This window comes from Lampetra fluviatilis, chromosome 30, assembly GCF_964198595.1.
Source record: "Lampetra fluviatilis chromosome 30, kcLamFluv1.1, whole genome shotgun sequence".
Taxonomy (NCBI): domain Eukaryota; kingdom Metazoa; phylum Chordata; class Hyperoartia; order Petromyzontiformes; family Petromyzontidae; genus Lampetra; species Lampetra fluviatilis.
In genome coordinates, this window is record NC_136304.1 from 1,445,199 (window position 1) to 1,468,502 (window position 23,304).

Sequence of the window (23,304 nt, forward strand, 5' to 3'; positions counted from 1 at the left end):
GTGGAGGATCAGAATCAATGCCGAGGAGGTTGCCATGGGAGGCCCACACGTGCAGCGTGCGTGAGGCCAGGTTACCGATGCAGACGTTCCAGTGGACACCCAGAGGTCAACCACCAAGGCGAAGACTGAGATCCAGATTGTTGTGGCGTTGAGACACGAGGAGCGGTGCTTGTGATTTCGGGTGCCCATTGTGCAACAGCGAGGAGCGAAGTGCTGGCGAGATGTGGTGGCATCAGTGTGGCATTGGCCTGCACAGGGAGACGCTTGTGCATCAGCAGACGCTGCGGACTGCGTGATCACGAAATGCGTAAAGAGCCGTGTGCGCCACAGGCGCTACTCGCGACGCCTCGTGGCTGCGCCGCGGGCTATTGTTTGTTTGGCGTGGACTCCACGCCGCGGCCGTGTGCATGAGACTTTCCATCCCCCCCCCCGCTTCCTCCTCTCCCCAACAACAACAACGACACCACCACGGCCACGACTCGCGTCACCCACCACCACACCCACCTACCCAGCCACTCGCTCACGCATCCTTCCCTATAGCAGGGCCGCCCCCACCGCCACCGCGTCCAGCACCTAACTCCCACCTCCCCCTCCTCCTCCACCCCACCGCCCCAGTCCTCCCCATTCCTGCCTTACTCCCCCACTCCTCCCCCCAAGCCATCGCACGCGAGGCGGTGCCTGTGTAGGACTCGCGCCGGGACACAAACGTGATGGCCGTGAGGCGTGCGGTGGCTGCGGCTGTGCGATGTTGCGCGCTCGGCCATTCAAGTTCGTGGCGGCGCGTCAGCGCGGGTACAGCGTGTGGCGCTGTGCTGCTCTAGAGTCGGGCTGTAGGACGCTTGTGTAGAGAGAGAGATACGTACCGATACGCGCGCGTGCATACCTGATCGACTCATTCCGTGAGGTTTTTTTTAAGGACTTGGGAATTGCTCCGATTCCAGCGCACACTCTCTCTCTGTCGCTCGCTCGCTCGCTCTCTCTCTGCGTATGGCGTAATAGTTTAAGCGAGCGGCAAAGCCACGCCAGGGTGGCTTAGTGACCGCCGCGGTGTTCTGCGGGCGGAATGGTGCGCTCAGTAGCGCCGCGTCGCCGCTCCTGCAGGCAAGCGTAGGGCGCAGATCGTGCGGGGCAGCTCCTCGGCTCGCTGCGTGGCGATCAAGGCGAGTCACCGCCCGCCGGACCGCGCCTTGGGGGCGGCGCTTTATCTTGTTTTACCCCCCACCCCTCCTCTTCTGACAAGTCAGCTGCTCAATATTTGTTCATTTTCTCGTCGTTTCAATATTTTGCGAATTGAGCGCAGCTTGGATGAGTGTGCGCCGTCGCCCACGCTCCGGGAGGGACCTTCTCTTGCAGTCGCCTCCTGCGCACGGACGAAGAGGCGCAAAAGACCTGGACCTTTAACCATCATCACCATTCACACACACGCGCGGACACGGAGAGGCAGGCACACGTGTGCACGTACACTAGCACGCGCCTGTGCACTTGAGCATGCTGCTCGCTGCGCGGTGACTCGAAGGCGGTGCTGCTGCTCCACGTGCACTTCTCGTCCGTGAAACGGAGCGAGGAGGTCTGTTATTGTCGTCATCTACACAGTGGCGATAGATCACACGTAGAGAACACGCGCGCCACACGCGCTGCTGCCAGGGGCGATGCTGGCAGGGGCGATGCTGCGTCTATAGCCTGCACACACGGGGCGCGTGGCGGCTTCTGGAGGGGTTTATAATCGCATCGAGAAGGCAACCGAGACAATTTTCTTTTTTTTTAAACCGTAACCCCAAGACAAGACGATGAAATCCGTGTCGGTGAACAGAGACGGGACGCAGTACGCATCGGAGACGAGGAAACCGGTGGTAAGTTTGTGTTCGCATTTCACGGCGCGCACTCCACATGCGGCAAACGAAAAGCAATTCAATGCACAGCCCTTGCGTGAATCCACTCCTGGATGAAGGGTGCCTCCCGCCGTGTTGCTCGTCGACGGTGTTTGGCTGACTATACTTCACCACGCTTGTCCGTGCGGGTTGATGAAGGGGTGAAGCGGTGGGTACCGATTAAGATATCACGGTCACATTGATGTTCGCCTTGGCTCGGGCTAGGCTGGTTCTTAATGCACTCCGCTGACCACTGCGCCACCGCTCCCCGAACGAGGACAACGTAAAGGCGCAGCGCTGCAATTGCTCGCTCGCCCCACTGGTGGCGGTAGGGCGCCTACCAGAGGGATCACTCGAGAGCCGCTCTCGTAGAGGGTTCGCCAGCGATTCGTCTCGGCGATGTGGGTCGGTGACTGTCGATTGCCATGATGAGTCTTCACGGCCGTTGTGTTGTGTGCGCGCCGCTCATTGGCAAGGAAGGCGCTCTCTGAACGGCGCTTGTGCAGTCCACAGCGGCGTTCGCTGTGCAACGTCGCCTGCCCGTGCCGTTGGGGCCTTGCGCTGTGTGTGTGTGGTGGCTACGACACTCCATGGTATCTCCGTTATTGCCGAAGACGTCCTGAAGCAGTTTTTTTTACGATTGAATGTCAGCGAACGAAGCCCGACGACATCGCTAGGGGATACGTGTACACTCTGTCGTATGCAGCGATGTGAGGGTCCGTTTGAATGTAATAAAAAAAATATCATCATCTTTACGCCGCTCTTCTTCCCTCTCGCTCATCATCCTATCTCACGTGAAAATGAAATAAATCTTCCGGATCGGCCCAAGTGATGTTGTGAGCACACGCTTCAACAGCCATAGCGAGAGGACAGGAACGGTTCAACCTTGTAAGCAGTTGGAGTCCACCGTGTTATGTGAAGCAATCCAATTGGTTATATCCTGCACAAAGCAACACTTTAGCCCATAGAACACTGCGCTAAAAGGGAAACGATAATAGGGTCACATAGTGGGAAGGCATTGGCGTGAAACGTCGCCTCCTGTACGCGTTTAATTTTGTTTCGTGTTTTTTGCTGTTATTTGGGCACGGAGCACGGCCACATCCGAAGCGGTCATCGCGCACAGCTACTTGTTCGGTGTCCTCTGTTGTTGAGAGCGCTCTGTGGCGAGAGTGCGGATGGGGTGCCTCGTCACACCCGGGTATGACGAGCGCGTGGTCTATGCGGGGCTCCGTCCAGAGAGGGCGGCTGCTGTTTCCCAGCCGCTGCGCGGACGCGCGAAGCATTCCTGAGCAGTCGAATGCGAATGCGCCCAGGACAGATTTCAATTCCCGAGCGTTTGTTGAATCTCCCAGAGTTCTATGCGGTCCCATTAAATTATTCATCGGTTCATCTCGGGTAACGATCACCGCACATGGACTTGCGATTCAGATATATGTTGAACTTCTTTCGCGCCGTCCTTAGTCAAACCTATTCGATCTTTCCGCGCGGCAATTGAAACAATTGGATTTTTTCTCTCCCTGAAATACTCCACCCCACCTCCCCCACCCTCTGTATACCCAGCAACATAAATGAGGGTGCATCATAGTTCGCGTGCGGTGGGGTAAAGTGTGGGTAACTCCCACCTATTACAAGACCTTGGGCCAGTGTGGAAGAGTAGGCCAAATACCATCCAGAGGGGCCCGTCTTGAGCTCGTCTTGTGGGAGGCCCCTTCTGCCAACAGTGGCGTGAGCAAGCAGTTGCAGATTCGCCCCTTTTACATTTCGCCCCGCTGATTGCCACCAAGTGAGGCACATGCTCGTGACGCTCTCGAAAGGGCTCCTGAGCTGATGTTTGGCACGCAGTGTCTAGGAATACACGGACATTACAAAACAAGAGGTAGCGTTTGGTTCTGGAGGTTGAATGGTTTCACTTATCGGGCACGGTCTTCCCTAACTCTCTAAAACTCCGAGCCACCGCTCCACACAGCAACCCGAGATCCATTCCCCGCCATGGCCAACATCAGTGGCGAATGAAGCATTTCCTGCCCCCCCCACCACCACCTACCCCCCCACCACCTACCCCCTCACCTATACGCTCACCTACCCCCTCACCTACCACCTCACCAACCCCCTCACCTACCCCCTTACCTACCCCCACACCTACTACCTCACCTACCCCCACACCTACTACCTCACCTACCTCCTCACCTACCCGCTCACCTACCCCCTCACCTACCCCACCACCTCCTCCCTCACCTACTACCTCACCTACCCCCTCACCTACCCCCTCACCTACCCCACCACCTACCCAACCACCTACCCCCTCACCTCCTCCCTCACCTACTATCTCACCTACCCCCTCACCTACCCCCTCACCTACCCCCTCACCTACCCCCTCATCTATCCCCTCACCTACCCCACCACCTCCTCCCTCACCTACTATCTCACCTACCCCCTCACCTACCCCCTCACCTACCCCCTCATCTATCCCCTCACCTACCCCACCACCTCCTCCCTCACCTACCCCCCTTTTCACCAACCCTCAATGACCTGCATGGCGAAGTATGTTCAAAGAATCCCCAAAAACAAAATGCACATAGATGCCTTCATCCAGCATTGGATTCATCGATGCAATGCTATCGATTATCAATGAACCAATTGATTCGTCTGCGTGGAGTCTGACCCTAAAACCGGTAAATAGCACGTTGAAGCTTGCTGATGCAATATACAAATGTATTTGGCGAACTAGCAATTGATTCCTAATTTACCTGGAAGTCTATTGTGAGTCAGAGCGATTGGAAGAGGCCTTGAACCGCAGCGTAACTTGATAAATGGCACTGCTCGAAATGTCGAGTCCGGCTTTAATTGTTGCACGCAGAAGACACGAGCGCTGTTAATTTGCAATTAATTGCGGCGTCTCTGCGCGGCTCGCTTCGGGAGCGTTTCTCCGTCCTCTCATTCCCCAGAGCCCTCGAGAGCGAGACTTGGCGATAGAAACGAGAGGGCGACGATGGCCATGCCAGAGCGGTTGTTGGTTGCCTCCTGCGGCCACGAGGAGACGGGCCACGCCAGGAAGAGAGACGAGCACGCGCGCGCACATGTCCTGGGTGGTGATTGTGTGTTTCGCTCAAATAAATAAATAAATAAACTCGATTAATTCCTTCCAAGGGTGGGGGCGCTTCCTCCAATTAATGGCAATTAGCACAGCAGGCGCGTAGTTGTTCAACCAGCCCGAACGCCATTTATTCATTTGTGTGTTTCCGGAAAATCCTTGAGTGCCGTCTTTTAGTGCGAACTTGGAGAGGGGAGCACCAGCAGGCATGCGACGTCTGTGTGATGTCGCAGTGATGTATGTATGATGTGGTGGTGATGTAGGTGTGATGTCAGTATGATTTAGGTGTGATGTGGTGGTGATGTAGGTGTGATGTCAGTGTGATGTATATATGATGTGGTGGTGATGTAGGTGTGATGTCAGTGTGATGTATGTATGTTGTGGTGGTGATGTAGGTGTGATGTCAGTGTGATGTATGTATGATGTGGTGGTGATGTAGATGTGATATCGCAGTGATGTATGTATGATGTGGTGGTGATGTAGGTGTGATGTCAGTGTGATGTAGGTGTGATGTGGTGGTGATGTAGGTGTGTTGTCAGTGTGATGTATGTATGATGTGGTGGTGATGTAGGTGTGATGTCAGGGTGATGTATGTATGTATGTGTGATGTCACGGTGGTGTCACGGTGATGTCGCTGTGAGTCTGCTGGGGTGTGTGTGGGGAGAACAACATTTGGTTCACCGGGTGCCACGCGACATGAGGGCTGCAGTGATCATCTCACAACGCACACCCACCCATTTTATCGATTGCGGTTCGTCGCCAGGTGCCATGAATTCCGGTTACACCAGCACTGTCGCTGGAAATGATTGGCCCAAAATTCCACTTTACCCCCGATTACCCAGCTGAGATATGCATTGTGTGCACTCCCACAGCAAGTCGACTGGACACTTGTGGGACAACTTAAACAGCCACTAAGATATGAGATTGCTTACTCCAACGTGTAACTCAAGCCCAAATACTGCCTGCTACTGCTGATGCCCGTGTGATTATTGATTTGCATTCACTCCTGTGTTCTGTGCATCGATTATTCCTGTTCTCTGCGGTTGTGTGTGGATGGGTAACGCATGACATGGTCTCATGGAACGCGAACATTTATAATATTATCCGTGCCTTTCTGCATGTAAGAAGAGTCGCCTATAAGTGACAGAAATGTCATCCTATTTTCCGTTATATGTGGATGACTATGCTTTATAACAAAAGTAATTTCCTTGGATGTACATGAGCAGCCTGGTTGTCAATTCACTATTGGACGAAGGTCTCCTAGGCCATGTCGGTTGTGAGGGTTCCATGCATTCCTCTGCCCACGATGCCCATAGAACCTGGTATTGTGCATGGTCGTGGTGACCCATCACAGCATTACCTCGGCTCAACTCTGCTTAGCTTTTGAGGTCAGATGGGACCGGGCACATATCTAATGCTTTGGTCATAGACAATTTCCATGGATAATCGTGGGTAATAGCTTCCACCAATCGCAACTCCCCAAATCACCACAGATAACAGACGTTTCACTGTAATTACATTCCCAATGAGGCGGTGTGGGATTGAACGAGCCCAAGCTATTGTGCTACCGTGTCGCGAGGCATTTCTTCGGCACGCAGAAATTAATTCGTGTAATTTCGGTGAAGTAATGAAATATGTCAATCTTGCTGCATGGCAGCTGAAACGGCTGGCAAGTTTCTTAAAGCGTGGTCTCTCCCACCTCTTCCAAGACGTCTGACCAGCGTGGAAGAGTAGGCCAAGTTAGCCTTGAGTGGAGGCTCCCGAGCGCCCTCTAGTGGAGGATCTTCCACCAGCAGTGGCGATGCCAAGCCATTGCAGGGCTGCACCTGTACCTGTCACTTCTTAGTTTGTTGTTGCTGTTGTTGCGAGCTGGGTCATTTTCTGACGAGACAACTTGCATTTATGGAGCGGCGTCTAAATGCAGCCGCATCTCAAGGCGCCGTAAAGCAACGGCAGCAGCGTGGGACACGGACAACCATATTCTTAGTTCTTTTGGTAAAGTCACGTAGAAGGGAAATAAAAAATAAAAAATAAATTGTTTTATATTTTTATTTTATTATTTCCCTTCTACGTGACTTTACCGAAATAATCAAGAATATGAATCCTTGCAGTCACGAAAGCTTTAAATCGAAACGTACAACCATGTTAATAAGGAGACGTGGCTGCGGCTTGACCTTTCTAAATATTAATTTGATCAAACTTTCGCCGCACGCGGACAAACAGGCGTCGTCGGATGGCAGCCAGCCCCACGCGAAGGCCGCCGCCGCCGCCGCCTCCCCGGATGATCGCAGCGGCCTCAGGAGGCCGACGCCGGAGGGGGCCGGTGCCGTGCCGGGGGCCGGAGCGTGGGCCGGCGAGGAGGCCAGGGTGGGGGGGCCCCCCCCCGCCTGGTGCGCCGCGTGCGGCTCGCGCCAGGGGGAGCCGCGGAGGAAGCTCGCCTCGCCCGCCAAGGTCAGCCCAGCCCGTGACCCCTGCAGCGTGTGCGTGGACCTTGTTAAAAAAAGTGGCTTGTGGGGTGTTGCGGGTTCGAACGAAACTCAAAATCGGAATATTGATGTTATACTGGGGGAATCCGATGAGCTATGAAGCTATGTTTTTTCACAGTTGTCCTGTAAGCAGCCGGGGCACGACACGGTCGATGGTAAATAAGCGTTAATTAAACTTTGAAACAGAACGATCCGCCTTCTGATTTCGCTCTCTCTGTCTCTCTCTGAATGTATGAGAATAATCTCTGACGCTCATGGCGTGATCGTCACCGGCGTTAATTATTGTTGACCAGCAGTGTTTGACTTGCCTATGAGAATTCAGATGCGGGGCTGAGCCTTAAGCAAGGAGGGAATAGGTGGGGATGGGGGTGGGGTTGGGTCACAGCTCCCACCAGCCTCACCAGGACTTTCAATTTCGGCAATTGTTTGAAATGGTGCGAAGTCAGAACGTCATTTTTGTCCTCAATATTGTTTTCGTCGCGGCCACATAAGCCGGTATTTTTCAGTCTCTCCGCGTCTCTTCACAGGGGAGAATTTTTGGTTGTAAATAAAGTTCGTTATCAGCCATTGTCTATCCACTGCTGGATGAAGGCCTCCCCCATACCGTCACCCCCCTAAACGGGCCAGAGCTGCTGCGGTCCGTTTCAGTACCGCCCTTGAACTGACCTCATCGCTCCATCTCGCAAAAAAAAACCTGGATTCATTATAAACGTAGAGGAAGAAAGAATTATGTTAGTGGTATAGACCTTCTGTAAACACAATCTACACACGCACACACACACCCAGTGAAAAATGGGATTCCAATGATAACATTCAATTGTGACTTAAGTCTAAGGCAGCCTGTAACACAGTGAAGGACTTCAAAGGAAACACTTTAAACCCTTAAAATGGGGTAGGGCATTGAATGCTATCTCTTAGAAAAATTGCGTAGATTTTTCATGTTGTTATTATACGCTCGTATTAATGGCGCAAGAATATTGGTAACTCTCTGTATGCATGTATGTGTGTATGTTGAACTTCTTTCGCATCGTACGTAGCCAACCGTGCTAAACGGAGGTGCAAACTCTGCAAATAAACACAAAATAAGACGGGCGCTCCGTGATGGAATTTGCACACTGCACGGTAATGTTAAGGGCTGCAAACAAATTGAAGTCCAGTAATCTAATACCGTTAATATGCCGTGAAATATTATCGTCAGCTGGCCAGCGAAGTACCGCACAAGAAACTTAACGAGTCGCTTCGAGCAAAGTTTCCCAAACGCCTGCCAGCGTAACCCGGCACGCCCCGTCTGTCCCCGTCTACAATTTGCTCCCCATTCAGATACGAATCAACGTGTTCCACGCTGCACGCGCCCGATGATTGTTAAACACGTCACACGCGAGGCGACAAGCAATTAACACTTTGCATCACGTGCAAAACGCGCGCGCGCGCACACACACATGCAGCACCTGCATCGGCTCTCTATTAGAGCAGACAGCTTAATTGCTCAGAGCATCACATGGGAGTTGTTTAAAAATAATCAGGCGCGTGCAGCGTGGAAGGACTTAATTTGGATGGGGGGGGGGGTAAATTTGTAAACTTGCAAGTAGCGCCGACTGGAGCTTGGGAAATCCTGCTTTCGAGTAACCATTCCATTTACAACATCAAACGCGCCCTTCATGAAACTGGGTGAATTCAACAACGTCCCGTATCACGCTCCGCGTGACTCGAGTGTTCTTGCCGAACGTGTCATTGCAGGCGCGCCGGCGTGTCAACGGTCCGTGGAAGTCGCGTGGAGTCTAAACTCACGCTCGTGTAGACGCACCCCGCCGCACATCTGTGCTCCGTAAAATGTCCCTTTTGGCTCGAGTGGGGGAGTCAAAGCATCGAGACAGTGCCGCTAATAATCTGGGTGTGAATATGTTCAGCCACCTGTGATTAAAGCGGGGTCTCAAGTGTAGCGGTGATCTCATGGTCTGGTCACCAATGGCTGCACAACAACAACAACAACATTAGGTTGACTTCCACGCGACACACAGCCATGGTTTGAATAAGAGGTTGCTTGAGGGGCTCCTCTCTGAAGTAGTTCTGTGATATCACGTTCCGTGGGGCCGTTGTCTAATATGATTGTTCTGAATGGATTGTCCTCTACTGTGAAACTATTGCAGAATGTGTCTCTGAAATATTGTGTATTCACGACAGCCTTACATTGCGTGAATGGCGCCAATACCAAATGTACTTGAAATTTGATTGAGTCCTGCGGTCTTTCGTGCGATGTTGCAGAAGCCCTGCGAGTAACACCTTCTCCCACCAATTGAGCACTTCCACTTTGACCCCCGACGAGTCTATGGACAACTCCCCAGACATGGGTTACAATTGTCTGGCACACACCTGACCAGTTTATGAAATGTAATAATAGTCACGATATATTTATTGACAGTGATCATTTGTGCGATGATAAATGTTCACACGGTGGAGCGATCGGTGGCATAGTTGTTAGTGTGCTGTGCCATGAACCTGGTCACCTGAGTTCAAGTGACGAACATCAGTGGGAAGTGATGTGTGCACCTGGTCTGAGCTCACCTGCCTTCACCAACCTGCCCTGACCAGAGTGGTAAAGTATGGTGCAGCGACCCCTGTCTCTGACAAGGAATGTGGAGGCCGTGATTCAGCAGTGTATTGCAAAACGGGTTCCGTATAATTATGTATTAACATATATTATGATTGCTATGTTTGGTTATACAGTGTTTGGCGAGTATGTGGCATCATTATCCTTCTCTACGGAGTGAGCTCTCACTTGACTTCCGAGCATTCCTTGGAATCCCGAGCAAGACCCAATTGTGTCTAGACATCGGGACAAAATTGCCCTGCAGGCAAAGCATAGCCAGTGCACTAACTCTACGGGATTACTTTTCAGGATATAATACAATATCGTTGATCTTAAAAGCGTCTCAGAAATCGTAATGAAATATCAGAATGGTACAGGAAGCGTCTCTCGGTCCAAACAGGGCACCCAGAGTGCTCGATGGCACACGTTCATAATCAGGAGCCCGCACGGCTTAAATTCCCCGGCGAAATGTTTGTTTCTTGGTCCATGATCTGAATTTCCATGTTTTTTTTTTACATGCAGGATGATTCAGTTGTAGATATCCCACTAAAACACCACTGCTCCCGCCAATCTCAGTGCACTTCTTAAATTGTTATATTTTTAACACTATGATGGAGCCATCGAGTACACAATATCCAATCACCATTCCATAATTAAGGAAGTGGGGTAATTAGAAATCAGTGGAGTAGTTAGAATTAGTGGGGTATCTATGAATGTTATATTTTTCTCTCTCTCTGCAGCAGTGTTCTCCATTGCAAGGCCCACGGGCCACTGGCAGCCCGTTGGTGGCCTCTAGTGGGGCCCCTGATATGCGTCCCCCCAGAATACACAAAGAGTGACACCCCACCCCCCCCCCCCCCATCATCATCGTGCTGCTGTCAAACCCCAACGGTTTAAAATGTGTGATGATGTCTTACAGGCGAAAGTGCCCCCCCTCTGAAAATATTGAAGAACACCCCTCTACAGACTATATATATATCTTTGTGATGAGATGACGACGATGATGAATGTTAAGCAGGCCACAAACTTTTGAATATTTTCCAGATGCAGTTTTTCCATAATGTTGGGGCAACGCAAAGCAAAAAAGACCCTTTTGAAGAGATGCAGCGTAAGAAACAGATGATAACGGGATGAGTTTTGAACGTTGCCCCTAAAAGCAAGCAGTCGTCCTCTCGGATAAACCTAAGCTGTGTGTGTCTGCCATTGAAATTCTGTCGGACACATTTAACTTAGCCCCCACTCTATTGTGCAAGCAATCTGCTTCTCTCAGCCACAGCATTAAAGGCAGTGCCTCGCATGAAACCAAGGTGGAGCACTATTCATTATAAATCTTGTCTATAAAATGTCTGCGGTTAATAAATCGGCCTTCAACGCATTCCTGGTAATTCACTATGGGGGAAGGGGGGGGGGAATTATATGTTTTTTTACGTTATGTTTTTATATATTATGGGGTTCGACTGAAAAGGAATTAAAGCAACGGAGCCGCAGACGGTGTGCTTATCGTACTGCTGCTGCTGCTGCGGCGTGGTGGTGGCGGTGGTGGCGGTGGTGGTGGTGGTGGCGGTGGTGGTGGTGGCAGCGTAATTGAGGGCTCGGTGCTGTGAGGAAGAAAGCGCAGCCGCAGCTGTTTCCAGCCACATACTTGAGGGCCGAGACATCATGACGAGATGTTGCTCTGTGTTTTGTGCCCCCCCCCTTTTCGCTGCACACCCTAAAAGCAAAACATGCATGCTACGGGTCCAATTTGTGTTGAACAGGAACAGTCAATTTCAACAATGCCGTGGGTTTTCTGATGGAAGGGGTTTGAGTTGTTTCCCGACCACTCTCGATCGTGTGTAATAGTCGCTACTCTCAGCAATTGGCCAGAGTTTGAGATTGTTTTTTTTGGGAAGTAACCAACAGAAGCCACTGACGGGGGGTCCACCTTACTTCTGTGTTGATATATTCCAGAAACTCACGGAAAGGTGAGCCGACATTTGTTGTTTTTGGCAATTACGTGGGAGGAGAGGGGGCCTCTTAAATGCGGGAGCCCGAGCAGATTTGGCGAAATGTTCTGGTCCCCAGGATTGACGAAATGAGGGCATGTTGATGATGGCTGCAACGTGAGCCACTCGCGACGCAAGAGCATGGGACGGAGGGCAGAGCTGTTGAGGAGTACTTGTGTTTTGGTGACCCAACCTCAAGCAACATTTCTGCTGATTAAATGCTCCTTTCACAGCATACACGCCACCTGGCACGGGATGCATTGAGCTCCAATTTCATCGGTAAAATGAGCCAGTTGAATTTTTACAGGGCATCCTGTGTGTCCGATGAAATTAATCGACCGATTGTTAGTTTCGTGCGAAATTCGCACCGACTTCTTTGCCGGCACCAGGCCACTGTGCCGCGCGTCATGTTCAGCAAATTGGAGTTGTGCTCACCCCCGTATGGGTTAGCTCGCGTGAGGTTGATTCTAAAGTAAGATAGTCCTTCTTGATTTCACATCGCTTTTTTTCTTGGTTTAAATGTATACTCACACCTGGGTGGCCAATGGGTTAACAAAGTAGACCGTTGTGTTCTGTTTAGCGATTGTTATCTGCCCTCTGACCCCTGATATATTATGTAATGGGATACTTTGTAAAACGGCTAATTTGTGCAAACATGCAAAAGTCTGAAGACTTTTCAACGCACACCACCATGTCCCATTAACGTGATGTGCCCATTAATGTAATCTGAACATTTTCTTTTTATGTGGGCCACAGCTAAGAAATCATTCCACAAACGTTTTAACAAGTGATTCTGGGATGTTTCAATGTATCAAAACTGTTAAATACAGCTTTCTTTTTTACCTAATGATGATTGCAACCTATTATTGATTGCCATGATTGTGACCTTGACCGTGGTTCGCATTTACAATTAAATCTTCATACTGCAGAGGGAACATGATAACGAGTTTTGATCTGGACTGACAAAGTGACACGGGGAGGGGGGGGGTTACAGCGACCAATTGGGGAACTCGCCACAGGCTGCACTGATGCACTGTCTAAAATGCTTGTGGGTAGCAGAAGTTCTCTTTAAGAATTCCATCCCGTGGGTGGGTAAACGGTGACCGTGGGGTCGCTTGGAAGACCATCGGAGTAAAACGCTACATGGTGAATTTTATAGCCAGGCCACGTGTGTGTGTGTTGAACTTCTTTCACACCGTACGTTGCCAAATGTGCTAGTCGGAGGCAAAAGGTGGCCAAGAAGCTCTCCAGAAAGCGCGGCTAAGTCTTGTTGCGGCGACGTTGATGTCGATTCGACATTGATGGCCGCCGCTCGTTGTGGGGATTTTGTAAAGTGCCCGGCTCTCTCGTCCTGTCGGGATTACAGTGACGCCTGTGCCGAGTGAGTGTTCGGCGGTTAATACCACTGCGTGTGTGGTTTACCGCACTATGATTTCACTGCCGAAGCATTTCTGTTGTTGTTTTTTGTGCAACCTTTAGACAATCACAACGGTATATTTTCCCTTCACATACTCAACCGGTGTCTCATCAACAGAGTGAGCAGTGTGTGGCTTTTAAGTCTCCATGAGTTTCTTTCATACACGCAGGGTCACGAAAGGTCTTTGGACGCCCCCAGGCAATATGCAAAATTAGGCCCCTTCTGAGGCCTGGCTTGGCTTTTTCTGAGGCCCTCTTGATATCTGAAGCCTGTGGAAAACTACCCCACCTGTGCCTCCTCTCCACGAGGGTTGCCAACTCCTGGGGTTCAAACATCCACGTTTCATCATGGGAAGAAGAATATTTAGCAGAAAAAAAAACTATTTGCAAACTATTTTTATAAGGCCGACTGAGCTAAATATCTATTTTTCATAAGCAACCTGGCCACAAATTATAGCTCAATGAAGTGGCTTATCACGTGGAAATTTATAGCAGCCAAATACTCTAAATACACGTTTCTAAATGTGGAGAGAAAAACGGATGGAAGCGGAGAAAAATCCACGCGACCACCGAGAGGACATGCATGCTCCAAATATACAGGGTCAGGGTCGAACTCATGGCCTACTGTATACCAGACGAGGTAATTGAACGTTTGCCACCGTGGCTTCCGACAAAGAGAGGGAGAACTATATGCTGCAAATGCATGATTCTGAGTTGTGTATTATCACACAACTGACAACACAACAGGCCTCCTAATATCCCTGGAAGACTTAGAGATGTCCTAGTACTGCAAACTCAACAAGAGGACTATGCTCAGAAAACTGTGGCAATCCTACACTCTACAAACACGTCATTACCCAGGGCCCACATTTTAAAGTTTACTCAGACTGAATGCTTGTGTTCCTCTAATAATAATAATTCAGATTTAAGGTGGGTACATTTCTCCATCAATAAGGATACTGCCGTGGCGTAATGATTAGCAGACTCATCTTGCAATCCAGAGGTTGCCGGTTCGATCGTATCTCCCGGCCTGGCGTTTTAGTTAATGGTTAAGTTTTTTGTAAATACCACCCCCCCACCCCTGTTCACCCAGAAGTGGGTCAACTGTAGTTAGTCGATCGACAGGTCACTTGCGGTGTGGTACCTCTTAAAAGACATCTGGCCAGAATACCCAAGAGAGGGGCTCTCTCTCTCCCCTCTTCTCCCCCTGAAATCGCTCACTGGCGTGAGCGATTTCAGGGGCAGTACTTTCCCCTCTACTCTCGCTGCCACCGCCCTTCTGCTCTGGGTGGCTTTACGCTCCGTGAGTCCTACGCCTGCACGTCTCCATCACGACTGTTTTGTGAAAGCTCTTCACGCACACACTGCCTGTTAAAAAAAATGGAGTAAACCCGATGGCCCCATTGTTGTATTTATTCCTGGTATTTTATATTATTCTTTTTTTTGTATGCATTTTTGGAGTCGCAATTTCTTTTGTAATCTGTGTATACAAGTGGAAAGTTCAAGTTTTCAAAGAAAGGGAGACGCCTGCCAAACCGCGTGCTTCGGAGTTTACAGGGTTCATTAAAATCCCACTGAAAAAATGCGCCGAAATGCTGGGTCCCCCTCCCAGCCACGGCGATTTTAAGCTGCGGCGCTCTCGCGGTTACATCTCAAAGCGCTGCGAAGCATATTTCCTGATATTCAATCGTCGAGCCATGGGCGAACCCCACCCCCAGCGCAAGGTAAAACAAAATCTGACTGCACAAATCATTTGGAATGCGCATCGCCAGTCTATTGCCACTCAAAGTGAAGGACAGTGCCAGGTCCGCCTCTGCGGGGCTGATCAAGTAGCATCTCGGCCCATCGGCGGCAGGTACGGCTGCCACACCGGCTCTTGGGGATTCGGCCTGGGTGGTCTCCCTTTCTCTCGGGCAGAATTGCACTCTCGTGAATTGCACCCGTATCAGGTTCATCTCTCTCCTCTTTTTTTAGCTTCTTTTGAATAATGCTCCAGGCAGTTCCGCCTTTTCCCAAGTCCGCCCGTTTTGTTCCGTTGTAGGGCATCACGCGTAATTGCCGTCTGCGAGTCTACGGCTCGCAATTTTTTTTCTCTAATTCATCTATTCTTTCGGTCTTTGCTGCTGCTGCTGCTGCAGCTGCAGCAGTGCTGTGCTCGTACAGTGCCGTGCTCCTGCAGCACCGGCGTTCTAAAATCCGGCCAGCGACGATGACTGTTCCACGCTGGAGATGGCGGGGAACGTCAGTCATGGGTGGAGAGCAGAGGGGTGGGGCGGGTTGGAATGAGTGTGGCGTTGGATTCCAAGTCAAAATACAGAGCAAACTTGCACCTGTACAGAACGTTTTCTGGCAGCTCTTGCCATCACAAGTTTTGCGCTGTGTTTTTTTAACATTTGTGTGTGTTTTGTGTCACTGTTAGACTAAAGTAAAACGTTTATATGCACCTGTACCTACCTTTTTTCAAGTTACACTTTCACTGTTTCGTTTATGACAGTCAAATGTATTAGTTGTGCGATATTCGTTAAGAACCTCGTCCTCGTTTTCACTATTTGACGTTTTTTGTTGTTGTTTTGTTGTTTTGTTGTTTGCTGTGCTCACGCACTACAGTGATTACAGATATTCCTCGTTAAATAGCTGTGAAACTGGCTAAACAAAATCATCCCAGGAGGGCCTGGGTTCGATTCTGACGCTGACGCCTGCTGTATATTTGGAGTTTGCATGTGTCTCTCACCATGTTCGTGGGGACTTTCTCTCCGGATCCTCCAGTTTTCCTATCCACATTTAGAATCAACATGCGTTTAGAATATTTAACTGCGATACATTTCTACGTGATAAGCCACTTCGTTGGGCCATCATTTGTGGCCAGGTCACTTCGCTTCTGAAAAAAAGCTATATTTAAGTGGGCCATACCTGGTAAAAAAAAAACATAGTTTAGTTTTAGTTTATCCATGTAGTAAACCAAAATAATTAAATATAGTCACAAAACTCCCTCGTGCAAAACCCGGTATGCCCCGTAGCTAATTATGAACAAGTGTGTCCTTGGGAGTGGTGGTGGTGGACTTTGCTGCATGTAGGCGAATGTAGTAATTGCACGCCTTTTACATTTTCCGACTGCTTTGTATACACTAGGAAACCCCCTCTGGATCGCGCTGCTGCCAGTCACGGACACTCTACCCTCATTACTACACATTTAGTGCAAGAGTTAGGTTATTAAAAATGTTTTTTGTTGTTGAATCAGCAAGCACTAGTAATTCCAAAATAATTATTGGTAAATGCATTTAATTGCAATGACAATGTTTGGACCCACTTCGTGTATAATCTGGTTTTGTTGCTTGCACAGAATGTAGTTTGATTTTAAAAATGCAATTTTTGCAGTCCATTCGTGTGTAAAATAACGTAAGGTTGTTCGCATGTTTTATATTTCTGCAACGTGAGCATAGTACCCTTGTGGCGTCCACGACCCTTATAATCCAGCGGCATTTTTCTTTCGTCACACGATTGGAGTACAGAGTGAAACTTGCAAGATCTGCACACTCCCCTCATGCGAGACTCATTATCATCCACGACGCCTGGTATCCATTAACCCCAGTTGACTCGCAACTACTGCTCTATTATTATTACCTGCGCGGTGTTTTTGTGGCTATGAGGAGTTGTGTGGAAATTTAGATCCATATCCGTGGGTAGGAGATCCATAAGTGGTCAGCGCACACACTATGTTCGGCCAATTAATTATCCAATTTTTTGTATATACTTATAGGAGTCGCATGGAAAATTCATCCGATTGTCTGCAATGATCCACGGGTGAAGGCAGATCAGTCGAGTTATTTTCCCCAGATAAATGGAGGTATTAGGGTCTTCCCCAATAGTGCCACCTACATAGGCATAGCTATGAGAGGTTTTGCTGTAAATCCAAACATACATGTGCGAATGAACCGTAAAGAAAAAGACCGAAAAACACCTGACGAAAGCATAACGGAGAGGAAGGAAAATAAAAACTGTCATGTGACAGAAAGTAGTTTATCAAATGCTGCTTTTTTATATCTGGCACATAAAAAATTGGAGCAGCACCATATTTTTTTTTTGCCGAAGCAAATTGATGCTGCTGGCACGGCAAGTTTTTGATTCATCGTCAGCGTGTGATGTCGTTTGGATCGCACGCACGCACGCACCCATCGGTTTGCCCAAAATACTCCCAAGCAGCTGGCAGCGCTTTGCGGCGCGTTATCTCCCAATCACCCGGTCAATATCGGATATCGCAGAAGTGTGAGAAGATTTTATTTTAAGCACGGACAGGTAGGGGCTCCATGAAAGAGCCGGTGCAGTGCTATTGATTGCATGCTCGTTTCATACACGGCCGGTTACGTATTGCCAGGGGTGCATTGCAAATGTGCAAAGTGAAGCCGACAAAACCCAAACCACTTAATGTGACATTTCGAATGCTGTTTATATTTTCTGTGTGCTATTACGAACAAGGCAAATTGCTGCGATTCAACACATTTGGGACGGAAGGACTTTCAAGCCTGGCACATCTCGCTCTAGGTGCCAGTGTTGAATTTCAGTCGGAACCGTCTGGAACGCCATTCGGGGAATTATTCTGGCGCGTCACATCCATCTCAACGTTTTTTGCATCTCGTTAGCAAAAAGCTGTTCGTAGGATTTTAGGAACATCGGGTACAATAATATAATAATAATAATATGGCTAAGAGTACCCTTAAACTCCAGTGGTAGTGCCTTGTGCCGATAATCCATACCCCAAACCCTTGGTTGGTGCCCGTTTCTATTGAATCCACCGAGATGCAACGTCCCTGCTCTCAATACGAGAATGGAACGCCCAATGGCTTAATGTCAGTAGTGTGGGGTCAGTACAAAAATGTCAACATTGTCAGCGTCCGCATCGTGTTTCATTTACAAAATTATTAAATGTCACGAGCGAGATCGAGTCCCAGGAAATTATAAATGAGCTCTGAATGGTTAACTCACATCCTCACTGCTCCAAATACGAGGAGTGAATGATGCCCGTAGCATTTGAAGTGTCCATTTCAAGTGTGATTACAAAATGTTTTTATTGCAGGTAAATTAAATAATAAAGATTCCTGCATTCTCCCGATTATGAGATGCCCTATTTTTTTCCTTCATTTTAAAGTTTCCAGTGTCTTATAATCCAGAGAGTACAGTGATGTTTTCCCAACGTGCTAATTAACGTTTTAGTGTTAATTAGCAGGCATTATTCAAGAACTTTGCATATGATTTTCCCAGTTGCATCCAATTGTTGAAATTGATTATGTAACGTAATTCGCCATCTTCCCTGGCTTCTTGTACCTAAAATGTCCCCAATCAAAACATATTCTCTTTCTTGTTTTCTCATTACATGTCCAAAATAAAATTCGCCTTTCTCTAATTACGCTTGAAAATTTATTTATTTTGTACCTGCTATATTTAACACATTCATGTTAGTCGTCTTGTCTGCTCATGACATATTTAGCGTCTCTTTAAGACTGCATTGTTTTCATTTACTTACGAGAGTATATTTTAAGTTTACTGTCATTCATAATGATTGATTTGAGTTGGTACTCCAGCGGGGGCTGAAGAGACTTGGTTCCTGGACTGTTGTTTAAAAAAAAAACTGATCTCATACATTTGTTGACTCATTTTCCCACAGTTTTATGTTGGTTCTGTGAGTGTTTTTCTAAGGAAAAGCCTGGATTGATTATTTTCGACTCTTGATGATTGCCATGCACAAACTGCCGGTCACCGGATTACTTGGAAATGTGCCCAATATAGCCACAGAAAGTAATTCTAATGACACGCTGGATGGAAACTTTCCAAACCGTGTTACCCGATCCAATTACGACGTGTGTGTTGTTCTTAATCAGAGTGACTAAATGCACATTGGGCTGTCACAGACGTAAAAATAAACTCCGCCTGACAACGGTAATGAAACACAGCACAAACATGGTTTTCGTGGCAAATGATTACTTATTAGAAGTCATTTTTAGGGCCCTCATTGTGGCTGATGATAGTTTTCTATCACAGGCTACAGGCGATGGGGAGCATATTCACCGTACTGTTACAATTCGACGAAGAGTTCCATTGCAAAGTAACTTAAGCAGCACTCTGGACTTACAATCCAGACGTTGGCCGGTTCAATCTCCCGGCACTGCGGTTGAAACGATGTGGCAAGCTTCTTAAATCCACAGTCAGTCAATCGGCCAGAATAGCCAATGTAGAGGGGGCTTGGCTTCCACCAGCAGTGGCATGAGCCAGCAACTGCAAAGCACCTTTACCTTTTACTCTTTTACGTATTTGTGGCAGATTTGGTTACAAAGCCGTAGAGAAAGTTTGTAAAGGGGATTATTGAGCGTTTCTTCGCAGAGTGTGGATGTGTGCACCAAATGTTCGGGTGAGCCGAAGTGGCCGATTTAATCGAGTTGGTAAGTTACAAGAAGGGTAGGACGGACGGGGCCCTGTGGGGTGCGCCCGACAGATTTACACACGAGTCCACACAGTGGCAAAGTCGGGTGCGCGTGACAGCTGCCTCGTAGTAGTGACGGCAAGAAAGACAATCTGCGATATATTTTTGGCAGAACTCGGTGGAATTTTAATCAGGCTAAATCGAGCACAAGGCTTCAAGTTTTTTTTTTATAAAAGTGCGTGATTTTTTTTATTTGCCTTGAAAGAGAACATTTTCATATCTCATCTACTATCTCCAATTAGAGGGTTGAACCGAGGCCTATTGATAAAGCGGACATGCTTTTATTAAGCACACAAATGGAATTGGGAATTTTAGACGCATGGTCGTTTGGATAGATATATGGTTGTTGGGGTAGAAAAGTGAAAAGTGTGTACAGTTACGTGTACTGTACATTTTCTGAAAGGTCCTTCCACTGGGCGTTGTAGTAAAGCAGATTGAGGCTGAATGTTTTTTTTAACCGGCGACAAAAAACAAAACTAATCAATCAAATCGATGTAAATAGAACATCCTTCGGTCCTCGTTGGCACCGCTTTAATTAGTAAAAAATGTGAGCCACATCTAGGCCTTTTGATTTCCGGCCAAGTCTCCCTCTTCGTATCTGAATGTCATTCACTTCAAGTCGCTTTTTGGCACTTGAAAAAAAGAGGGAAATAGTAAATCGAAGCGGTAATGCCTTTTGTAATTGGCAGAGCATCCATCCATGCTTTATCTGGCTTCGTTGGGTCAGTTTTGCAAAATATCGTCCATGTCCTTAAAATGAAAATAAACCCAAAACAAGGCCTTTTCACACAGTTATGCGTGCACCAACTCCCGTATTACCACCATGCCCAACCCAGGCAATGCCACCAGCCCCACATGTCTTACAAACCCAATCAGTCAAACCATGAAAGCGAAGCACTTCACATCAGCAGATACTCAAATAATCAGCTTCAGTCTCCGAAGACAGATATCGATGTGTGCTGTGACGGACACAGAAGACTGATGCAAGTTTAATTTCAGCCCCCCTGCCACACCCGCCCTGTTGCCAGCTTGCCTGTCTCTCTCCATCCTTCCTATGTTTCACCCTCCTCTGAGGAGAAAGTCAAAGTAATACTATGGCATCAAGATGCTCTTTTAATTCCTTGTCTATTAAGAAATTCAATTTCAAGTAGAACACAATCGCTTCTGCCACTCGTAATGATGTGGTGTCATAAACTACGGATTCCTTTCTCAAGATTGAAAAAGCATACTCTTTGGTTGTTTCGGTAAAGTCACGTAGGTATAAAATAAAATAAATTAAATCACGACGTTTCGGGCGCAACACAAGCGTACGTGACTTTACCGAAAGAACCAAAGAGTATGGATCCCTGCAGTCACGAAAACTTCAAATCTATATTTTTAAAAAGTACTTCATGATGAAAGTGAGGCCTTTTCATGACATTATTGGGCTTTTTTGTAAAAAGAAAAAAACACTTTTCAACTCGCATTCGCTATTCCATCTGTCTACTCACCTGGGGGCACTGACTCTTGTGAAGATGATCCAATGCGATTGAACCTTTAGCATGAAGTTGTGTTGCTATTAGAGACTTAACCTAATTGAAAACTGGCCAAATTGATCAAAAGGGTTGCCCAAAACCTCGAGACAAAACCCCAGAGTAAAAAGGACCACGGTATTTGTAAGCATTCAAACGCATTTTCCACTGCCACATACCCGTGGCCTTCCATACGACAGACACCTGCTGGAATACCTGAATCCGTGAACGCACACGAGGGTCCCCATCTTGTTTATTTGTAAGTTTAAAGTCATCGTATGTCCAGGAGAGTCTCAACAATCGTTATTTAGGCTCCTGCTTGGAATGTTTGGAGCCACTTTTTTTTTATCGTGGAGCTTTTATTTCATTTGGGAGGAATCCCCGGAAGGCATGGAGGGAGAAGCCCGTGAACACGGGAGGATAAGACTAAACTATATGGACGGATGTGTCCTGTAACCTTCTTGATATACTGCACTCTGATGGTTGTCCACCTCTGGATGAAGGCCACACCGACACTCCCTGTGGGTTTATTTTACCATCGTTCACTGAGCTGGTCAGTGTGGCTACCGTGTGTACGTATGTGTGTATGTATGTGTGTATGTATGTGTGTATGTATGTGTGTATGTATGTGTGTATGTATGTGTGTATGTATGTGTGTATGTATGTGTGTATGTATGTGTATGTATGTGGGGAGCGGTAGTGTAGTAGTTAGCACGCTGCGCTATGAACCTGGCGACCCGGGTTCGATTTCCGCTCACGGCCAACACCAGTGACGATTATCTGAACCGGTCCTGGGCCTCCCCTAGGTCGACTCAGCCTGAAATGAGTACCTGGTGTGGTGTGTAAACATTGCCACTGGGGAGACAAAGGCGGTCGGGCGTGGTGCTGGCCACCCACCCCCTCGTGTACCGTTCCGGCCTTCATAGGTGCTCGCTAACAACACTTGCCCCTACAGTCTGTTAAGGCTATACGGGAGATCTTTATCTTTATTTATGTGTGTATGTTGAACTTCTTTCGCACCGTAAATAGCCAACCATGCGGTTTGGAGGTGCGGGGGGAGGACGATGAACGAAAACACAAAAATCTGTTCTGGAAAAATGAGTTTTCGATCTAGATTTAAAAGTGTATAGCTCCAGTGGCTTCCTAGTATCGGAAGGAAGAGCGTTCCAGACGGCTGCAGAAGCGCATCTGAAAGCGCGCGATGTGGTGGCCATCTTTGTTAGATGGCCAGCCAAAAAGTCGCCGCTGCTGTGAGGATGACCGCCGGAGTTTGCGTGATGATGGTTTATTCTCCTTGACGACATCAGCGAGGTGTTGTGGTTCATTTGTGGTGAGCACTTTGCGTGTGTAATGAGTGCGAGCGTATAATGTATTAGTTCGGCAACCGCTCCACGCTCAGAATGTCATGCGCCATGTATTTGTCCATTATTCCAATGCCCCCCTCCAAAGCGCTGGTTTGTATTTATCAACAAATGCCTCCCCTCCCCCCATCTCGTGCAATGCCAATCAGAATTGCGGACTCCGTGTAGTCCATGACACACATGCCGTGTCGAACTGTCCTCTGGGTTTTTCCTCTGCGCGAGCGAGAAAACTTTTTTTTTAAGCGAAGCTCGGTCGTGCAAAACGTGCGGCGCAGTTCCAATTGGAAGTGACAACTTCATCTCTGCAGGCATAGCAAGCACCAAATGAGGCTTGTAGTATTCCGTAAGTTTGAAGAAGCAAAAAAAACGACAGTTGAGCAAGAGCCATGGGAGAAAAAAAGGAGTAATTTTAAATTAAAAGTGACGTCTTTTGCTTTGATGTGCGCCGCATACACAAGGCTGCACGAGTGAAATAAAAATGAAAACGGTCACGGAGGTGTTCGGCACCACGTCCGACGTTTCGCTCC

The 23,304-nt window shown here is 48.3% G+C and overlaps 1 protein-coding gene across 4 annotated transcripts in view; it reads left to right on the plus strand.

Moving 5' to 3' along the window:
- The first annotated feature begins 672 nt into the window (after positions 1-672).
- LOC144943110 (kinesin-like protein KIF26A) overlaps positions 673-23,304 on the plus strand; it is a 117,516-nt gene continuing 94,884 nt past the window's right edge. For 3 of the 4 annotated variants that reach the window (XM_078870295.1, XM_078870297.1, XM_078870296.1), the window contains exons 1-2: positions 673-1,850; positions 7,183-7,410. In XM_078870295.1, coding sequence (XP_078726421.1) covers positions 1,788-1,850; positions 7,183-7,410 — 291 coding nt within the window. In that variant the 5' untranslated portion in view covers positions 673-1,787. The remainder of the gene's footprint in view (positions 1,851-7,182; positions 7,411-23,304) is intronic. The other variant, XM_078870298.1, reaches the window with a different exon arrangement.